Raw genomic sequence first — 22052 nt, forward strand, 5'->3', positions numbered from 1 at the left:
AAAATATTGTGGTATGATATTTGGTCCATATCGCCCAGCCCTAATCCAAAGTTGAGTTTCATAGATGATGCAGTTGTAGAATTTCTTAATAAACCCCACCCCACTCCCACCCTGTATTGTCCTTCTAACTGTGTGTTTCATCCTTCAAATGAAACAAACAATACTCAAACAGAGCCTGGTCTGTTCTATGAAGTCTGATTGTATATTCATTAGTGTGGTCTAGTGACTGTGAGACACTGACACAGGCTTTCATTACCCAGAGGACTTCATTACCGTAGCGTGCTGCTGCCTTCCCAAAGGAGACACGGGCAGGGTGTTAAGATCACGTGTTTATCAGAGCCACCCATATCACAGACCGCACACAGATACAGACAGACACACAAAAGGAGAGAGAGAGACCGAGATGCAGCATGTCATTGTTGCCTCTAAACCACTAACTGAATCAGGCTGGGACAGTTAAGAGTTGCATTCTAATCGATGGCTGTCTAATCGATGGCTGTCTAATCGATGGCTGCAGTCTAAACATACAAGCAGATTTATCTCTTCACCTCCATCTCTGTGTCCTTTCTAGAGGTTCCAGTTTTAACTGCATACTCTGTCTTCTGTTTGCTGAGCAACCTGACGATATGCAGAATGTACTATGTAAACAGTGTTGGTATTGTGAAACACCAATAAACTGTTGAGTTAACATCCTCTGTCACCTCTATCTCCCTCCAGGACCGGGGAAGCTCCATGGGGAAGCTGGAGCCCATCTCCCCCGTCAGCCCGGCCCAGATGGACCCCGATCTGGACCTGGTGCCAGCCCGCTTCTCCAAGGAGGAGCTCATCCAGAACATGGACCGTGTTGACCGGGAGATCACCATGGTGGAGCAGCAGATTTGCAAGCTACGCAAGAAACAGGTACAGGTACCGTACAACCATGGGCTATACTGTAGGTCCTATTCTCTCCGGTTTGTTTGGTGCTTGTCGCTGTTTGTCATTATGAGACTGTGTGCTTAGTTGACTGTGTTTCAATTTGATGCAATCTATATGCTTTATCTTCTAAGGATGACCCAAATGTGTCTATCAGTGTCATTACTTCTCATTGAGCCTGAATGTTTCTGTGAAAGTGCGTAGCCTGCACTGTTTTTAACGTCAGCTTGTTCTCTGGCAGTTCCAGCAGTCTTCCTGAAAATGTTTCCATCTGTATTTAAATCTTGTATCCCTCTCATTGCCTGTCTTCAGTGGATCTTCACACAGTAAAGCCTTTAGACCAGACATGGCTGTATTGCTGTAATTATTGTATTGAGTTACTGTAGTTAGGGCTCACACAGCCTGCCACAGTGCTCTGCTTCTAGGCAGCTGCGTTCTCTTCTTCTTTTAGGAGAAAAGTAGGTTAAAAATATATAAAGCCATAAATAACAGCTTCCCCCGGGGGAAAGGAGGATTATGATGGAAGTTTTGTGACTGTTAAATCACTCATATTTCTTCCTCACGGCCTTCCTCTTGGCCGCCTGCCACGTCATGTTTTATAGAAGAGCTCTATGGTGCTGCTCTCCCCCCTCAAGTCTCTCCTTTGGATGGCACTCAAAATTCTGCTTCGGAAATCTAAGCCACCTGTAACCCATGGCACGGTCCACTGTGGGAGGTGTAGGGGGGTGGGCGGGGGAGGGATGGGGGGGTTAGTGATGAAACCTAGTGAATGATTGAAAGAGTACGCTCTGCTACCTAGAAAAATAAATCAAGCCCCCTCCCTATCCCTTCCCTCAACACACACTATGCTTTTTATGGATTTTTTTATTTAAAAAAAATAAATGTTTTTTTTATACAGCGCAACCACCCCTCCCCCCGCCATAACGCTTTCCCCTCTTCAGCTCTCTCCAAGCATTTAAACATCTGGAGCAATTAAGTGGTGTGGTAAAACTTTATTTAAAGAGTTCTGGCAGGAGTGGGGGCTGGGGCTCCGGTTACAGCCAGCCTGTGTTGTCAGCCAGGCTCAGGACAGTTGGTTTATTTTATTTTACTCTGCCGTGGGTTTGGAAGGGGGAGGTTCTGGGAATGTGTGCGTTTTCCTCCCCAGCTGCTTATCCATCCCGATTGGGGCCCAGGATGATCCTGAGGGCCCAGAGCCAGCTCTCTCTCTCCCTGTGCTGAGGCCCAGGCCTTTTTCTGGGGTAGGGGAGGGGGGAAGGAGACTGGCTCTACTGTAGATCACCTCCCCGCAGAGCATGCCGCAGCACATTGACAAGGAGCCCTAGCCCCCAGAGAAGCAGCTTCACTAAAACCTCTGACTGTACCACTCACATCTGCAGCCCTGCTGCCACAGACGACCTGCACTGCCCCTAGTCTGTTTATACTGCTGTTCTTATTACTCCTATATACCTATCCTGTTTATTGGTCATACCACTTTTGATATTTTACTTGAAGTTGTAATAAACCCTGATTTATGTCAGTTATTGTAGACCTAAGATTCTGGTTGTGCTGTGAGGATGCCATAATGTCCCCACTAAATACATGTCATGGATGTAATGGATCAGTTCAGTGGATGCTGCTGTGCCATTGCTTTGGCTATAGGCTCTGTCCTGTGGCCTGTTCTCCTGTTTTTATCCCTCATAAAAAGCCACCAAGATATTGCCCAGGGAGTTGGAAAAGCAAGGCTTTCCAGTACAGGATGGGTGTTGTGTTGGCCGACAAAGGGGAAATGGTGTATCCTCTTGACCTAAGAGATACTTTGTCTCCTCAGTCCTACTCTCTCTCTCTCCTCTCTGGCATGCGGCCAGCCCTGGCTGGCTTTGTTACACCATGTTGTGGTAACCCTTTGGTTAACTGGACCCATGGGACTTAATAGCTATTACAGCTAGTAGGACAGTTAGGTTCATCACTGCTGGAGATGATGAGGGGGGGGGGGCTGCACACACACACACTTCCCTAGTAACCTGTCTCCACAGAAACAGAGAAGCACAAAGGTGCTGCAGAATCAGGGATTTCTCTTTTGTTCACGGCTTGTGATAACCTTTATCTGTCATCTTTCTCTTGCATATTCTTCTCTCCCAACATTATCTACACACTGTGTTCACCAGTAACCCTGTGTGTGTGTGTGTGTGTGTGTGTGTGTGTGTGTGTGTGTGTGTGTGTGTGTGTGTGTGTGTGTGTGTGTGTGTGTGTGTGTGTGTGTGTGTGTGTGTGTGACCTGCAGCAACAGCTGGAGGAGGAGGCAGCGAAGCCCCAGGAGCCGGAGCGGTCTATGATCTCCCCCCCGCCCAGCGAGGCCAAGCACCGCAGCCTGGTGCAGATCATCTATGACGAGAACAGGGTCAGTACCATCACACACACGCTAGGGATGGGCACGGTTATTTGAATATCCGAGCGGATGCTAGTGTTCAATCACTTGGGAGAGTATACAGTCTTTGTCTCAAATGGAATACAATTATCTATGTCACATTGTTACATAGCCTACAAGGATAAACCATTACATATTTATTTTATGTTTAATGACAGTTTGTATGAGTGCGCCCCATAAAAAAGATTCACCGGCAGCCTACACTCATTTCACACGAGTAGCTTGTTGTTATTGTCAGCCAATCAAAGCGCTGCTGCAGTCAGAGGCTCCATGTGTAGCAAGTGAAGTGGGAGATTTCTAATCAATACAAAATGGAATTAAAATAACAGAATTCAGTTGGCTAAATGAGAAGGAGTAGGCTAAAATAATCAACCAAGAGGTAGGCTGTTGTTTCATATGAATGGAGTTGTTGTAGACATTGGACGGGGAGCATAGCAAAAAAGCCTCAATTAGCCTTGCTACTTTAGCTAGCTAGCTGGCTAACTTAGCTGGCTACTGTAGCTAGCTGGCTACTTTAGAATTATTTGATGCAGTCAAGACGGGCACTCTCAGGTGGTGTGATAACCTATGGCAGCAACAAGTTTGTCTAAATACTCTCTCTCTCGCTCTCTTTTTTTTTCTCTCTGTGCCACACATAGACTGTCACACACACCGGCCTCCCCCACCGTTCTTCTGAAACAAGCAGAGTGCAGCACACAGTCTCTCTCGAGCAAGTCTCCATTGAAGTTTCTTAAAAAATATAATGACATTATTAGAATACTGAAATAATTTCAAATGCCCTAACACACTCATACACTGCTTTCTCTCTGTGTAAATATGAGTGTGTCTCAGTCAGTGCTCAGCCTGTAATGGCTGTAGTCAGTGTTCATTCCTAAATCACCTGACAGGTTGGGCAACGTTAGAATACATGTATTGACCGCATTAACTATACCCCCTGGTTCATCATGATCCTAGTTGTTGGGGTGGTAGTGATGTAAGATAATGAGCAAAACCATTCCAAAACAGACCTTTGAATGAATGTTTCTGTATGACTGAAATAGTGTTCTTTTTTTGGACTCCATACAGTGTTATTGGGTTCACAGAAATTGCTTGATTGTAAGTGTTGAGAATGAGACTGAAGCTGTGAAGGAAGACTGAGAGCATGTGGATGAGGTGCAGGGGACGTCGGTCTGACAGCTCTTTGATGATGAAAAACGAATATGGTAGACTGTCACGCTGCTTCCCCTCAGACATTGGATTCATGCTGTTTGAGAACTTATTTAGCTAATTGGCCCTATGGAGGGCTGAATGGAAGTGAATTTGTATTCGGAGCATTCTGCCGTGACAGTGATTGTGAAGAGATTAATGTGTGAGTTCTGTCATTGCTGTTACTTGGCTTGTTATCTTTAACAGCCCAATAGAGAGTGGGAGTCAATAGAGAGTGGGAAAGGCTGTATGAAAAGGTATTAACCCATTAGCCCCCCACTCTTAATATGGCAAGACCAGACAAAGTCCTTCCGTCCGAGTGTGTAGTCTGCTAATGGTCAGCATTAGTGACCTTTAGTGTGAGCAGGTCACTCACACCTTCAGACAGAACCCCCCCCTTCCCCCCCCCCACACACAAACACACACCTTACTCATGTTTCTCTACTACAGTAACATTCGTCTGACAGCAATCCAAATACATAAAAAAGATGTAGGTCAACATTTTACGTTTCCAATTTTAGAACGCAAGGATTTCATAGAAATCTAGGTCAATCAAAGCAGATTGAGTAGGATATTATCTAGTTGTAGTTAATAATGCATTCATTTCCAATACTCTTAGTCCACCTAGTGGTAAGCACTGCTCCTTGCATACGGATACACAAAACTGTATAAACATGTTTGTGTAGATTGCAATGGTATATAAGGAGTCTTTTCCCACTCATTATGCCGACTACAGATGGTCCCCTGTATGTGTAAGGGGCAGGACCTCTGTACATTTCCTTGCCGGGCCGGGTCAGAAACTTAAGGAAGGTCAACTCTTGAAGTAAAGTAATCTTCTATTATATAATAGAAACAATTGAATGGTTTAAAAGAGACCTGTTGACCGACAATAGTACTGTATACCTTTCACCCCATATACTTACCAGCTCAGAGCTGAGTAATGATGGCACCACTGAATCCATGCAGAAGGAGTGATGATCTCAAAGCCTGGAAGTGTAAGGATGACTCATCCAATGTCCCTGAACTCTGGAACACTTTCCACTCCACTGAGTGCTGCTGAGCCCCACCTCCGCCACGCTAGGAATTGCCAGTGACCACACGATACAATATTATCACCATTCTTCACTGTCGATACGATGTGTATTGCGATTCTCATATGTATTGTGATTCTGCTGCCGTGAGATGAGAGAGTGTGAGAATATGAGTTTTTATCAGTCGTGGAAATAAATGGGCTTAAATCATGTTGACTCACTGTTTAAAAAGAAGATGGAGATCAAGCTATAGGATGAAAAATACCAGAGTTTTGACGCAGGTACAGCAGACTAACGCTACCTACCTACCAACAAAACAAATAGATACTTGGAGTCAAAGTATCGATTTATAATATAGTCCCAAATAATATAGCAATATGTACTGTGGCGTGTTTTACCCCCCTATCACTACTAACACTGAGTGCTGCTGAGCACCACCACCACACTGGTCTGTCTTTCGTTTGTTTGTTTGCATATCATATAAAGGCTCAGTCATACACACCAATAGCATTTGCCTGCCCAGAGTACTTAGGATCTCTGAACAAAGGTAGAATCGTGCATCAGACAACAGTTCACTGAACAATCGGTAGATGAACGGGTAGATCCACATTCGGTGCAGCCTGTGTGATCCTTAAGTATATGTGAAGAAGGCAAGGCGTGTGTGTGTGTGTGTGTGTGTGTGTGTGTGTGTGTGTGTGTGTGTGTGTGTGTGTTTCAGCACCTGGCTGTAATGACTCCAGTCTCAGCAGAAGCGTTCCTCTCAGTCAGGCCTGGTGTCATCTGTCTCTGTGGGCTTAGTGTCACCTCGTCTCTCAGCGACAGGGATACAGCCACAGGCCTTTGTCAACGCCATAGGCGACACCACTCAAGTTCACCATTTCTTATTAGAAAATGGCTGCCTTGGACACAAATACAAGAGAAACAACCATGACTCGCTGGAACTGCACTATCCCAGTCCCACTGTTAAACACACACACACACACACACACACACACACACACACACACACACACACACACAAGGTACAGAGAGATCTCTCAAGTCACTGCACCTTCCCTCTTTGCTTGTGCCAATATTAAACCCTATCTTTTTAATTACGCATTTCTTATGATCATAGAAATGTTTCTGTGAGCGAAGAGCAGCTCAGTTAGTTTTCTGCTCCAGTGGTAGTACTCCTGTCTAAGCACTAGGGGGCATCTTTGAGTTGGTCCAGCCTCACTCACAATCACTGGCTGCCAATTTAATCTCAGGTGTGACTGGCTAAACTGGATTGGAGGAGGAACCGTAGTGTGTCATAGCTTCATGTTGATCAACAGTGTTGTCATTGCCCCGTCTGAATTTAGCGTACACATGTATCCCCTTCTCTTTGTTGCCAATGTCATTGATCGTAGTCTTTGATATGTCCTTAGTCTTGCAGATTTATATCAGAACAATATGAGAATGAAGGTGTCACTAAGGAGAATCTATCGGACCAATGAGCCAGAGAGAAAGGTACAGAGGAGAGGGAGCGAGTGCGTGTGGCTAAATATACATGTATAGAGCTCAACTGAGTAGAGGTCATCTGTGATAGAGGCACAGCGATGGGGTTGAGCTTCCCTCTCTCTCCTCTCGCTCTACATTTGACATTTTAGTCATTTAGTAGACACTTATCCAGAGCGACTTACAGAAGCAATTGGGGTTAAGTGGGCACAGCGACAGATGTTTCACCTAGTCGGCTCTGTGATTCGAACAAGCAAACTTTTGGTTACTTGCCCAACGCTCTTAACCACAAGGCTACTTGCTGCCTCACTCTCTATCTCACTCGCTCACTTGCTCAGTCTGAAACTACAACCTAAGCACACTAGGTGAGATCTTTCTCTCTGTTTTGTCAGATGTCCCTTATTGGAGAAGCACTGCAGCCATACAGTCTCACTCGCTCTTGCTCTTTCTCACGCTCCCTCTCCTGCGTGCTCTCACTCTACCCTTCTGTCTGTTCTGGAATCTGTGCTCGGGGAGGTGAGTTATCTTTTATCCAGGAGAGGAGAAACGAGAGGGAGCTGAGGCAAGGTGCTGCCTTGTGTTAAAAGCTCTAATAATAGTTGCTGGATCCAGAGTGCCCATCTAAACATCAGTGATTGAGTGAGCAGGCTGCTGCGTTGCCTTGGTGATGGGAGACGTGAGGCTTTGTTGTTGACATGTGCTGAATGTGTTGTGTGTGTTGTGTCTCCTCAGAAAAAGGCAGAGGAAGCTCACAGGATTCTGGAAGGACTGGGACCCCGAGTAGAACTGGTGAGTCTCTGCTGTTTTCTCACCTCTTAATGGTCATCTGAATAAAAAAAATTGCAACATATTTTTGCATTATTTGACCTTGGGGAGGAGGGATAAGTAACGGAGGAGGAGTTTGTCTGAAATCAAAGATGTGTAGCAAGCCCTGGAAAGAGAGCATGATGTGGGTTTAGTTTTCTGTTCAGGAATGAGAGTGAGAGATGGTAAAATAGCTGGACCACAGAAACAACAATTTCAGATTTGTTTGACCCATGAAAGCTGTTTGCCATCCATTGTTTTCCTCAACTTTTTAACTCCCTTGTGTCATGAAATAAAAATGTTTTTGTTTGTTTTGAAACCAACTAATTTTACCCAAAGATGGACTTTTTCCACTTATGAGTCTCTTGAGAACAGTCTTGAGAAGGGCTGGATTAGGATGCCATGTCGTCATTCTGCTTACTACTTGTTGTTAGCTTGGCACAGCAGTAACAGTTATATAGTACTATGGAACTCAGGGCGATGCCCAAATGAGCCTCACAACAGCCTTTGTTTCTCACACTCTCGCATACATATTGATTCATTTTGTGCGATTGATTAAATGAATGATAGATTAATTAATACATATCATTTGATGGTTCAGTTGATTGATGGTACAAAATCTGAGGCAATTTTTTTGGCAGACTTTTCTCAGATATTTGTATAAACCAGTATGATATCACACCAACATTTCTCTGTCAGACTCTGTTCAATGTCAGATATTCAACATGTTGTTGGTAGAATGTAATGGGTGAATGTTGTTACTGCGTCTGGCATAGGAGCTTTGCAATGACACCAGACAGGGTGCAGAGAAGGGAGTGTATAAACCTCCTAGCCTTCATGTTCCATGCTGCTGTGAAACTGAATTCCCATCTCTGGCAGCATCACTAACACTTTCATCTCTCTCTCTCTCGCTCCCCTCTCAGCCTCTGTACAACCAGCCATCTGACACCAAGCAGTACCATGACAACATCAAAATGTAAGTTAGCCCGCCCTCTGGGGTAAAGGCACTGGGTTTATGCTAATGTTTGTGTGTGTGTGTTTGTCTGAGTGTATATCATCTGTCCCTGTGGGTTCAGTGGGATTGCTATGGTCCTAAATGCCATTACTGCGCTCCTTCTCATCTACTCTAGAGAGTCCCATCCCAACAAACGGCCACAGACCATCAATGTTTCAGTGTCAGCCACGCTTGCAGTCTTTATAGCTGTGGTAGTGCACTGAAACAGTTATTAACCTTGTGATCTCTCTCTGACAACACATTTTGGTCATTTTTTGTGGAAATGAATTTATACTGCACTTTTGTTCACAACTATAGCAATGTAAGTGAAGGAAATGTTACACACATTACATTTTAACTGACATCGTCCCTTCACTGCCCCTCTTTCTCTACTCTGTTTGATCCCAGCACTGTTTGATCAGAAAGGGTGTGTGTTATTAAATAGCCCTGTATAGCTTTGATTCATCACAATTGACTTCTTTGTGGTGCCCCTAACCGGTTTGATAACCTTGGCCCTGTCCCTGTTGAGAAAGATGAGTACCAGATCCATAGACACCCTACCCTACTTAACCTCTCTGCTTCCTCTGTCCACTACCCCTCTCATCTCCCACACTGACTCAACGTTGGGGCCAATAGCCAGTGTTCAGTATTTCAGAACCTAGAATATATAAATCCATGGAAATATATCCACAGATAGCTCCCTAGTGGTACAGCGGTTTAAGGCACTGCGTCTCAGTGCAAGAGGCGTCACTACAGTCCCTGGTTCGAATCCAGGCTGTATCATATCTGGCCGTGATTGGGAGTCCCATAGGGCGGCGCACAATTGTCCCAGCATCGTCCGGGTTTGGCCGGGGTAGGCCTTCATTGTAAATAAGAATTTGTTCTTAACTGACTTGCCTAGTTAAATAAAGGTTAAAATAAATGTATTGTTTATTTTTCACCGTAATCTTACACACATTACAGAACGGGAACACGGACCGTGCTTGCGTCTTTAGTGTGGCACATATCAACATGAAAACTCTTTTTGCATAACTATAATTTCCACATGCCTCATGCTTTTGGTGCTGTTTACAGTGTACTGTGATTTCTCAGGAATACGGTGCACTCTTAGTGTTGGACAAACGAAACCTATTGAAACGGTCCAGAGCAGCTAATCTCTCCTTCCACCATCTAGTGTCCGGAGCACAATGCCACGTCTGTCTCTACAGGACTTCATCTGTCAGCCCTGGTCTGGCCTTGATATGATTTATTAGGTTCCCCATTAGCTGACGCCAATGGCGACAGCTAGTCTTACTGGGGTCTGACACATGATGAAAAAGACATTACAGATAAAATACTTTACAATTTACATACACACGTTAATGTTTTTAAGTGTGTGTGTGTGTGTGTGTGTGTGTGTGTGTGTGTGCTCATCAGTTACAGAAGCTTGCTTTTCCTCTGTGCACTTCTAACATCTATCATTAGAAGCCTGTTTACTATGTGTGTGCATCTGTGTGTTTTTGTCTATCTCCGCCTGTATTGTGTCTATGCACCACAGTGGTATGGTGTACGTGTCCCAGTGTGTGGGAGAGTGAATTAGTGTTTATATGGTTCTCAGTGTGTGTTTACATGCTAATGTGAGTTTAGATGTTGGTTTATATAGGAACATGTGTAGATGGGGGTGTCTTTGTTTTGATGAGGTCATCGTGTCCACTTCTGACTGCGTTCTGTGATGTCCTTCTGCGTAACGCGTGCGCTCGCACACACCCACGTAGTGCCTTATTTGCTTCCTGCCGTCTGTCTGTCCTTGCCTGTGACACCAGCTGATGTGACTCATGTAGAATATGATTACATTAATCAGGAGGGATGTGACCGTACATCTGCCAGATTAAGATAATTTTACACCAAAGAAAGAGATAATGGAGGGAGAGCGGCTGCCAGAGTGATTACTCTCTGGCTGTCTCTCCATTCCTGGGCCACACCAGCTTTAAAGAGTTGGCCTCCTTGTGTTACCTCCTCTCTCTCTCTCTATTGTTGCATCATTCCTTCCTTGTTCTCGCAACAGTTAAATGTAATGCTTTTGTTGTCCTTATCCTCATCACTGTAATGACATGCTTGAATAATATAGGGCTAGGATAGAATGCAGACGGCTTTCGCTTCTCTCTTCACAAAGATTGAATGCTTATGGGTCTAAATAAATAACTGCAGCATGCTACCTCTCTTCTTTCAATCTCCCCGCTGCTGTATTTAATTCAACAAGAGCAAGCTTGCATCCCTCTTCGAATATTATATTAGGAAATGAAACACAAATAAATGCCCAATAAGCTTTTCTCGTCTAGCTTTTCCTAGTACTTTACAAGAGCTAAGGAGAGAAGCCAGCTGAGAGCAGGTGCATATCTCACAGGGGAACAAAGATGGAGGCTATAATTTCGAAGCGTATGCATTCATTAGCTTAATATAAGGCTAATACTGCATTGAATTTATTACCTGAAAGAGGTATGATAGTACATCTATATTTACACTGAGTATACCAAACATTACAAACATCTTCCTAATATTGAGTTTCACCCCCACTTTTGCCCTCAGAATAGGCTCAATTCGTCTGGGCATGGAATCTAAAAGGTGTCGAAAGCGTTCCACAGGGATGCTGGCCCATGTTGACTTCAGTGCTTCCAAAGTTGTGTCAAGTTGGCTGGATGTCCTTTGGGTGGCGGACCATTCTTGATACACACGGGAAATTGTTGAGTGTGTGAAACCCAGCTGCATTGTAGTTCTTGACACTCAAACCGGTGCGCCTGGCACCTACTACCATACCACGTCCAAAGGCACTTAAATATTTTGTCTTGCCCATTCACCCTCTGAATGGCACACATACACAATCCATGTCTCAATTGTCTCAAGGCTTAAAATCCTCCTTTAACCTGTCTCCTCCCCTTCGTCTACACTGATTGAATTGGATTTAATAAGTGACATAAATAAGGGATCATAGCTTTCACCTGGATTCACCTGGTCAGTTTATGTCATGGAAAGAAGTGTTCCTAATGTTTTGTATGTCAGTGTATGTCAATCTTGAACAGGATTATCTATTTTGGATGCAGTTTGAATGGAATTGTTGGAGAGATAATAATATTTGAGTCATAGGCTGTTTTAAAACTCTTCAGATGCAATTTAAACATGTCTTCACAATTAAAAAAAATAAGTTAACCTCTGAAAACCAGATGGAGATGTGTAAATTAGATGCGCATTAAGATATATTAGTCCTAATATTACTGTAGCATTTTCAGAAGGAGAAAGTTACCATGATGAGATGATAAATGCATTGTGAACTGCGCTCCATACTGAGATGCGCCGTCTGTCCCCACCCTCAGCATTGATGATTGATCATGCAGATAGCAGAGCAGAGAAGGCCGTAGAGAAGCCAGGTTAGGACATTGCATATAATTGAACAGTTCCATTTCATGTCATGCTGTTCATAGATATCATTTATTATAATTTACCGTTTTACTCGCAGTTATTTATCCTGGGAAACAGGAGTATATTTGGGCAGGAAATCTCTGTAATTCTCTGTAACCTGGTTCCCGCCATTAAACCCCAATAGGGACAGGCGTTGCATGCCTGTGTTGTGTGTGTGTGTGTAGGGGATAAGATGGAGTTCATACCTGGAAAGCGGAACATGTAAGCTACACCGTGTGCTCACAGAGGCTTATTGTTGTTGACATAAGAGCACCAATCATTGAATGTGTGAAATCATCAAAATAAATACGTATTTATTTTATCCTTCCCCAAAATAAATTCATTTTCAGCAATATTTGTGTTGATTTTCCACTTCTGTCTCTGTGTTCTCCCATTCCAACTGCCTCTTTTTTATTTATCCCTCTTTCTCCTTCACAGAAACCAGGCGATGAGGAAGAAACTCATTCTTTACTTCAAGAGGAGAAATCATGCTCGTAAGCAGTGGGTGAGTACAGAACAGTGTGCTTCTCTGCTGGGACTGCTCTATGACCGATGACCAGATTGAAACTGGGCCAGAAGCTCCTTGGAAGACAGTGTCCATGTTCCAAAGGCAAAAAGAGCTCTGGGCCCTTGTGCCTGTTCTTTAGTAACACTGTAGCAGTAGCTAGTCCTATGCCGTGTTGGAGCACGGCTGTTACTGCTTTTGAAAAATGAAAGGTCTAAAACATTCAGCTCTCCCAGGACTTTTTCCTCTCACATCAAGTCTGCTTCCTGTCTGGTTAGGAGATAGCAGATAGTACAGGAGAATCACCACTGCTCTGTCTGTCCTGTCTGTCCTGTCCGTCTGTCCGTCTGTCTGTCTGTCTGTGATATTGAGCAGGACCGAGGCAGCGGGCCGGGCTATAAATAACTCTGCTATCGATTGTCCAGACTCTGAAGTCCGAGTTAGGCAGACATCCTAGAAACCACCCGCCCCGACAGAAAATCTTTACCACAAATCAAGCCCTGACTGTTCCCGTGTAATATATTCCCACAGGGATACACTATGTTTAAGAGCCATGCTTCACATCTGTGCATCAGTAAAAGGACATCTGTAATTGGGAATAATTCTATCGTTGCACAGTTACACTAACCCCTAACTCTAAATGCAGTAACCGTATCTAGACTGTAATGTATAGAGGGGCACACCCACTGCCCCATAGCACTGTTTGATGAGCCTTGCGCTGCAAGGTCATGTATCCACTATCCAGTCATGGTGTTTAGTGTAAGTAGAGGTCCCAGGCCAGCTCCAGACAGGAGAGGGGATAGTTGCAGAGTGCGGCCTGCTGAGACATGTTTTTAAGAGGCTTCAGAAGCCTATGTCTCCTCCAGGGTTAATGGTTTGCTTTACTGCCTGCCCCGCCGAGGAGCTGGGAAAACATGGAGCTCTGTTCTTGTCATGACTCAAGGTTACATTCAGTCTCTGCAGAAGCACAGTGTAGTACGCTGCATGGACAAGCATGCTGAGAAGACCAGGAGGGAGGAAGAGATTAGAGGACTAAAGAAACCGAGAGGAGGGAATAGAGCACATGTAAACAATTATGTACATCACCATAGTCACCTTCCACGGGAATAGGGCTAGAGAAGGCAACTTGGGTACAGTATAATGAGTTGGTAGGAACAACAGCATATTAATAGAGTGTATTACTGGTCTTTTCACTGATTTCACGTTGCTCTATACAGAGAAACTAGGCATATTTCCTTTGAATTCTGGTTTGTGGCACATTCTATTTCAGACGTTTTAATGACATCCTTATATGAGGAGAAAAAAGGGACACTTGTTATTTGGTATGAGTTGATTATGTTCTTTGAAATGCTGATTGACCTGGTTGTTCATCCTCTCAGGAACAGAAGTTCTGCCAGCGCTATGACCATCTGATGGAGGCCTGGGAGAAAAAGGTGGAGCGCATTGAAAACAACCCCCGGCGCCGGGCTAAGGAGAGCAAGGTGCGAGAGTACTACGAGAAACAGTTCCCTGAGATCCGCAAGCAGAGAGAGCTGCAGGAGCGCATGCAGAGGTGAGTCAAGGGGACGGGGCCTCCTGCTCCTCAATATTCTAGGTTGGGGAGCGTCTATTGTGCTGTATTTAAAACATAAGATAAGAGATTCCATTCTGTTAAAACAAAGTCTGATTACATTGCGTTGAGTTGTTGCTTGATTACAGTATGGACAGGTGTGTGTGTGTGTGTGTGTGTGTGTGTGTGTGTGTGTGTGTGTGTGTGTGTGTGTGTGTGTGTGTGTGTGTGTGTTATGTCAAAGAAGGAAGAGCTCAGTTCCAGTACCTGCAGTGTGTTGACATGTCCTCTGTGTTCCCCCTGTGTGGAGCAGCCGGGTGGGGCAGCGTGGAGGAGGACTGGCCTCATCTGCAGCCCGCAGTGAACACGAGGTCTCTGAGATTGTTGACGGCATATCAGAGCAAGAGGTGAGCTCTTACACTTCACCTCCCGCTCTTCACCTCTCCTTCCATCCTCTCTCCCCTCTGGACCAGCCATTTCTCCCATCTCTCAATATACAGTGTTCTTGTCATGCTTGTTGCTTGACACACTCAAGCACTAATGTATTTGTGACGCGTAAGTTACAGGACACAGTTACTGTAGCTGCATAACACTTAGAACTAGTTCAGGAAACGTGATTATTTGTGAAGTGTGATCCAGACAGATGCACAAATACACACACAGAGTAAATAGACTATAGTTCTGCCACTTGCACAACCAAAGAGGTTTTACTTTGACCGTGGTTGGGGGGAGTGTTCTGAGTGTTCCACAGGAAAGGCAGAGCTGGCTTGTGAATAACAAGGCTAGTCATCACACTGAGTACAGTACAGGGCCAGTGTTTCTCTGTGAGGTCAGCCCCACTCAGCTGTGGTTCTTTACATCTGGAAAAGAACTGACTGCTCCCACCAAGCGTGCAGCGTCTCTCTCGTCCCCTCCTCCTTCCCGACCTCAAACTTCCTCTACATCTTATGACCTCTTACACACTTAACACAACACGACTGCTTCGACTGTCTCACCACCACTGCCTCTATACACTGTGTTTATCTCAGCCTGATGTTTGGAAAGCTCTGCCTTGGTGTACACTACAGTGTACTCACTCCAAGACATTTTGTCTGTGTTTGTCTGATTGTGTGTGTGTGTGTGTTTGTTTACACACGTGTGCGGGTGCGTGTTTGTGTCAGAACACCGAGAAGCAAATACGCCAGCTTGCGGTCATCCCTCCCATGCTGTTTGACGCCGAGCAGCAGCGCATCAAGTTCATCAACATGAACGGCCTGATGGACGACCCCATGAAGGTGTACAAGGACCGGCAGGTCATGAACATGTGGAGCGAACAGGAGAAGGACACCTTCCGCGAGAAGTATGTCGTACACACCGTAGAATTACTCTGCATAGAATGGCAGGAGTGTGTGCTGTGCAGTAGTAGACAAAACATTGTTTTCTGATAGCAATCAGACTGAGATTGTGAACTATCCAAAGGTCAGGGAGTTGTTGAGGAAGTTAATCTTCTCTCTTTGTGAGAAATGGAGGATACATCAACCAGCCAAACCGAACCCACAGACTGAGATCAGAGACTGTAAATGCTTCCCCTGTGCAGAGAGGGAGAGAGAGAAAAGTAGAGAGAGAGATGTGGATGTGAATTGTCTTGTCCGCTCAGCCTAAGCCCATATAAAAACACATCAATAAGAGAGAGTTGGAAGAGATGTAAGCAATGCTCAGTACCTGCTGTGTTATCCTATTGGGATATCGAGTAATGTTAGTCAGGATGTGCTGATAGAAGTATGGTGAGGGAGCTCTAGGTTAGTGTTGATGAGAGCATGCTTTAGATGAGTAATAGAGTGAGATATCTCTGGAGAGATGGATGTTGGGACTGTTTTGTTATGTCAGCACTGATGAGAGCCTCTTCTCCCATCAACCAAACTACACATGCGTCACTCACTCCTCAATTTACTTGCATATCAAAAGACTGAGTGCTTCCAGATCATTTATTAGATCTTTTTTTTGTTTTTTACGTATTAGTCTGTGTGCTTTGTGTCACAGGTTCATCCAGCACCCAAAGAACTTTGGCCTGATTGCTTCTTTCCTGGAGAGAAAGGTACAGTTTGGAAGATCCTTCACTCCATGCACAGTGATCGACCCTGAGTCCTGACACTTGAGTAGTCTTTTTCACATCTTGTTTTGGAGATGAGGTCCTAGTAATGTTGTGTTTTGTTTCAGACGGTGGCAGAATGTGTCCTCTTCTACTACCTGACCAAAAAGAACGAGAACTACAAGAACATTGTGCGCAGGAACTACCGGCGCCGTGGCAGGAGCCAGGTACTGTAGTTACACAACTTAACTTGAACAACTTCAAACCACTCCTAGGGCTGTTGCTGTGACCGTATTACCGCCACACCTGGTCACGAGTCATGAAGGCAGTCAAATTCCATGTGACCGTTTAGCCACGGTAATTAGGCTTCTCCAAGCTCTGATGCTGCTGATGGTCATTAGTAGCCTACCAAACTTGCTAACTGCCTGGTACTCAGCACTCTATTGTCCCTCTAATCACTCTGACATTAATGCAAATGTAATCGAAAATTGAATCAAACACTTCATGAGAGCTCAAGTTGCGCAACATTTCTACAGGTTATACAATTGCGCGAGAAAACAGAGATGGCGTCTACTAAAAAGAGGAGGATCCCATCAGCTTTCTATAGACTAGGCCTACTATATTTGTTTGTCAACTTTCCTAATATTAAGTACGTTGTTTATCTTTACAACAAGCCTATAGCTTACCTGGCTGGCATGAAAAGGAACCACGGGAAAAGCTTCCTCCATTCGCTGGTTAAGTGCATAGATGACGTGTTTCTTTCACTGCCCCTGTTTCGAGACACGTGCATGATAATGTTCCATTCTAAATCAAAACCAATTTCACCCATATATTATTTAGTGTACAGTACCAGTGAAAGGTTTGGAACACCTACTCATTCAAGGGTTTTTCTTTATTTGTACTATTTTCTATGTTGTAGAATAATAGTGAAGACATCAAACCTATGAAAAAACACATATGGAATCATGTAGTAACCAAAAAAGTGTTAAACAAATCATAATGTATTTGAGATTCTTCAAAGTAGCCACCCTTTGCCTTGATGACAGCTTTGCACACACTTGGCATTCTCTCAACCAGCTTCACCTGGGATGCTTTTCCAACAGTCTTGAAGGAGTTCCCACATATGCTGAGCACTTGTTGACTGCTTTTCCTTCACTCTGCTGTCCAACTCATCCCAAACCATCTCATTTGGGTTGAGGTCAGGTGATTGTGGAGGCCAGGTCATCTGATACAGTACTCATCACTCGCCTTCTTGGTCAAATAGCCCTTACACAGCCTGAAGGTGTGTTGGGTCATTGTCCTGTTGAAAAACAAATGGATAGTCCCACAAAGCGCAAACCAAATGGGATGGCATATCGCTGCAGAATGCTATGGAAGTAATGCTTGTTAAGTGTACCTTGAGTTTTAATAAATGACACAGGCAGTGTCACCAGCAAAGCACCCCCACACCATCACACCTCTTCTTTCATGCTTCACAGTTGGAACCACATATGCGGAGATCATCCATTCACTTGCGTCTCACAAAGACACGGCAGTTGGAACCAAGAATCTCAAATTTGGACTCATCAGACCAAAGGACAGATTTCCACCAGTCTAATGTCCATTGCTCGTGTTTCTTGGCCCAAGCAAGTCTCTTCTTATTATTGGTGTCCTTTAGTGGTGGTTTCATTGCAGCAATTTGACCATGAAGGCCTGATTCATACAGTCTCCTCACATCTCAACAGTTGATGTTGAGATGTGTCTGTTACTTGAACTTTGTGAAACATTTATTTGGGCTGCAATTTCTGAGGCTGGTAACGCTAATGAACTTATCCTCTGCAGCAGAGGTAACGCTGGGTCTTCCTTTCCTGTGGTGGTCCTCATGAGAGCCAGTTTCATCATAGCACTTGATGGTTTTTGCGACTGCACTTGAAGAAACTTCCAAAGTTCTTGTAATTTTCCATATTGACTGACCTTTATGTCTGAAAGTAATGATGGACTGTCGTTTCTCTTTGCTTATTTGAGCTGTTCTTGCCATAATATGGACTTGGGTCTTTTACCAAATAGGTCTATCTTCTGTATACCACCCCTACCTTGTCACAACAAAACTGATTGGCTCAAACGCATTAAGAAGGAAAGAAATTCTACAAATTCACTTTTAACAAGGCACACTTGTTAATTGAAATGCATTCCAGGTGACTACCTCATGAAGCTGGTTGAGAGAATGCCAAAGTGTGCAATGCTGTCATCAAGGCAAAGGGTGGCTACTTTGAAAAATCTCAAATATAAAATATATTTTGATATGTTTAACATCTTTTTGGTTACTACATGATTCCATATGTGTTATTTCATAGTTTTGATGTCTTCACTATTATTTTACAGAAAATGGAGAAAATAGTCAAAGTAAAGAAAAACTCTTGAGTAGGTGTCCAAACCTTTGACTGGTACTGTATGTAAAGACAAGATTAAATCAAGAATAGTCTGATGGGTGACAATAGTAGCCTATCACTTGTGAATTATATATTATCACTTGTGAATGATGCCCAGCAATAGAAACTGCCTTTTTTTGTGACTTTTTCTAGTCGTAGTCGCACACCTCATGTAGCCTAGCCCATAGGCCTATATGTTTTGATAAGGTTTGTATCACAACTAAGGTGGCCAAATAACTTCTTAAAATTAAGCACATGAATCTGCTTTACAAGGGGTTTAGACCCTAACTGGCATACATGTGCAGTGCGTGAGTTTCATGATTTGGGAAGATCATTTTCACCATAAAAATGCACATTTATAATAAAAGCATTACATGCATAATTGCATTTGCGGTCACTTTTGATAATGGGGTTTTCCCACTAATGGAACATTCGCGCTTATAGCCTACTGCCATGATGCGCTTATAATGTGACAGCCAAATAGTTTATCAACATTTAAAATAAACGTTCTGATATTTACATTTGACATTTTTGTCATTTAGCAGACGCTCTTATCCAGCGCGACTTACAGTAGTGAATGCATACATTTCATTTCATGCATTTTTTTTTTTGTTGTACTGGCTCCCCGTGGGAATCGAACCCACAACCCTGGCGTTGCACACACCATGCTGGCGTTGCAAACACCATGCTCTACCAACTGAGCCACAGGGAAGACTGATCTGCTGCGTCAGCCACATTGCGTAAAACATTTTTTTGAGATGCTAGTGGTTGTATTACTTAGGGATCTATCGCATCCCACAACTGTCCCAGACTGTTTGGAATATTTATTTTACGCACAGAATAGAATAGGTCCACTTTTGTACTATGGGTGATAGTAGATTGACATAGGCTTTTGCTGTACGTTAGGCCAACTCATCTTGTTGGCTGATGAAAAGTAAATGTGGACAGTTCTTCCAATAAATGTACCTCGGAATTGGATAAGGATGCGCGCAGTTGCATCCCCGATGTGTCTGTCTTCACTTGTATCCTGTGAGAAAGACCCGATCACATGACTGAGAGCCATGTGAGTTAGAGGGCGCTTCGGAGCACGCAGCACTCAGGCACAACGCAGCACTCCGGGCACAACGGCCGCTGGCCGCAAAAGGCATGGATTTTTTTAGGGTGCATTACGGCCACAAAGGGGATGCCGCCGTGAAATTCGAGGCATTATCAAGTGCTTGTCAAATAGTGAATGAGAGACTAATGAAGTGTGTACAGCCTACCCAATAAAACAAAGCAGAGCTCATGCCTTTCAATCGACTTTTTTCAAATCATCATTAGAGTCGCATCATGCAGCAAGCTTGCACTTGCTAGCTAATTTGTCCTATTTAGCTAGCTTGCTGTTGCTAGCTAATTTGTCCTGGGATATAAACATTGAGTTGTTATTTCACCTGAAATGAACAAGGTCCTCTACCCGACAATTAATCGATACATAAAACGGTCAAACGAATAATTTCTAGTCATCTCTCCTCCTTCCAGGCTTTTTCTTCTTTGAACTTATATGGTGATTGGCATCTAAACTTTCATAGTATTACCACGATGACTGACAACACAGTTCGTCTTTCAATCACCCACGTGGGTATAACCAATGAGGAGATGCCATGTGGGTATCTTCTTCTATAAACCAATAAGGAGATGGGAGAGGCAGGACTTGCACCACGATCTGCGTCACAAATAGAACTGACTTCTATTTTAGCCCTTGGCAACGCAGACGCTCGTTGACGCGCTCGAGCAGTGTGGGTGCAATAATTGAATAATATAGATTTCTAAATTTATTTTCCAGCGCACGCGAAGCGAGCGGTGTAGTCAGGGTATTACAATGTATTTAAAAACAAAACATATAGCCCAACATTTGTAGAACAACTAAAGTTACATGAATAACTAAATGAAGCCTATAGTAGTACCAATTTCATTGATAACCGCTCAACACAGAATTGCCGCATGCCGCACTCCCTCAAATCATTAGGAGAAAATATTTATATTTTATTCAGCTTTGTTCAATTGTATTATGCCTACTATAAAATAATGCCACAGAATTCTAAGCAAATCTTGTCTGCTAAATGAGCTAGTGTAGCCCACAGCCATATGGCATAGCCACATCAGGACCTAACATAAGGACAAGTCAGAGTATGCTTATCTGTTCTTCTGAAATATACATTTTCCTCAAATCATGCCTCTTTAGACCTGTCTAAAATAAATGGATATATTGTGACGGTGTAGGCTGTATTACATGGATTTATTAGACGTATTAAAATGTAGATGTTCCATAGGTCTGCATCAGTGGTTTGTAGGCTATGTGTGGAAGCCAGGAGAAGCTAAATGTGTTTGTTCATTAACGGTCAATTACCGTTAGACCGACAGTTATATGCTTGACAATCACCAGCTGCCAAATTTTCCTGACCGCCACACCCCTAACCACTCCACACTTGAGAAGGCATTAGGTGAAGGACGTTTGTCAGTAGAACTTACATAGAGAGGTAACATACCCATGGGACTCTGTCTGAGCAGTGGGATCAGTAGAGGATAGGTCATCATGCAAGCAGCACACCGGTTATGTGACACGTGCTGTTGTGCTCCCCCTTCGTCTCAGCACTAATGTGTCCGTATTGTCGTGATTTTTTTTAAACAGGTGGTTTCCATTGCTAATTAGCTCCCAGTTATTACTTAGGCCCAGATCGGGTGTTAGGCATTTAATCCAACGGCGGTGTGGTGGGTGCTAATGAAATGGTGCATTAATTAGCCAGCGACCTTTCTGTGGTCGTGGCTGGGCGTCTCATTTCTCCCAGAGACACCTCAGCTCATTACCTAGCTAGTCAACGTTTAGCTCAGCACACAAACACTACGGCTTCGTTAACAGAGCTGCTTGAGCACTGGGGCTAACGCTAATAACACAGAGAGAGAACGAGGGAGTCGGCGAGTGAGAGAGTTGTAGGAAAAGAGAGAGGGAAATGGGAGAGTAGAGGAAAAGGCTCAACAGGACCACAACAGCTAACGTTAATGACACCTAGAGAGAGAACATGAGGCGGGTGAGTATGTAATAATAACAACAAAAAAGCTAATCAGCGCCCAGCCTTGATTAAAACCTCTAGAGGACCCCTTCCCGCTCTGATCCCGGTACCGGGATTTATTGACAAGATACCATGGCGGGAAATTCAAAACTGCAAGAATCTAATAATTTCAATTTCTCTAACAATCAACAATTTTTCACCATTTGAAAGATAAACATCTCCTAAATCCAA

At 43.9% G+C, this 22052-nt stretch overlaps 1 protein-coding gene across 12 annotated transcripts in view; it reads left to right on the forward strand.

Moving 5' to 3' along the window:
* ncor2 (nuclear receptor corepressor 2) overlaps positions 1-22052 on the forward strand; it is a 202442-nt gene that overhangs the window by 118566 nt on the left and 61824 nt on the right. For 7 of the 12 annotated variants that reach the window (XM_029717277.1, XM_029717284.1, XM_029717287.1 and 4 more), the window contains exons 5-14: positions 718-906; positions 3176-3292; positions 7747-7803; positions 8742-8794; positions 12683-12749; positions 14129-14301; positions 14609-14705; positions 15459-15637; positions 16318-16372; positions 16495-16593. In XM_029717277.1, coding sequence (XP_029573137.1) covers positions 718-906; positions 3176-3292; positions 7747-7803; positions 8742-8794; positions 12683-12749; positions 14129-14301; positions 14609-14705; positions 15459-15637; positions 16318-16372; positions 16495-16593 — 1086 coding nt within the window. The remainder of the gene's footprint in view (positions 1-717; positions 907-3175; positions 3293-7746; positions 7804-8741; positions 8795-12682; positions 12750-14128; positions 14302-14608; positions 14706-15458; positions 15638-16317; positions 16373-16494; positions 16594-22052) is intronic. The other 5 variants (XM_029717282.1, XM_029717288.1, XM_029717283.1 and 2 more) reach the window with 4 other exon arrangements.

Source organism: Salmo trutta, chromosome 27, assembly GCF_901001165.1.
Source record: "Salmo trutta chromosome 27, fSalTru1.1, whole genome shotgun sequence".
NCBI lineage: Eukaryota > Metazoa > Chordata > Actinopteri > Salmoniformes > Salmonidae > Salmo > Salmo trutta.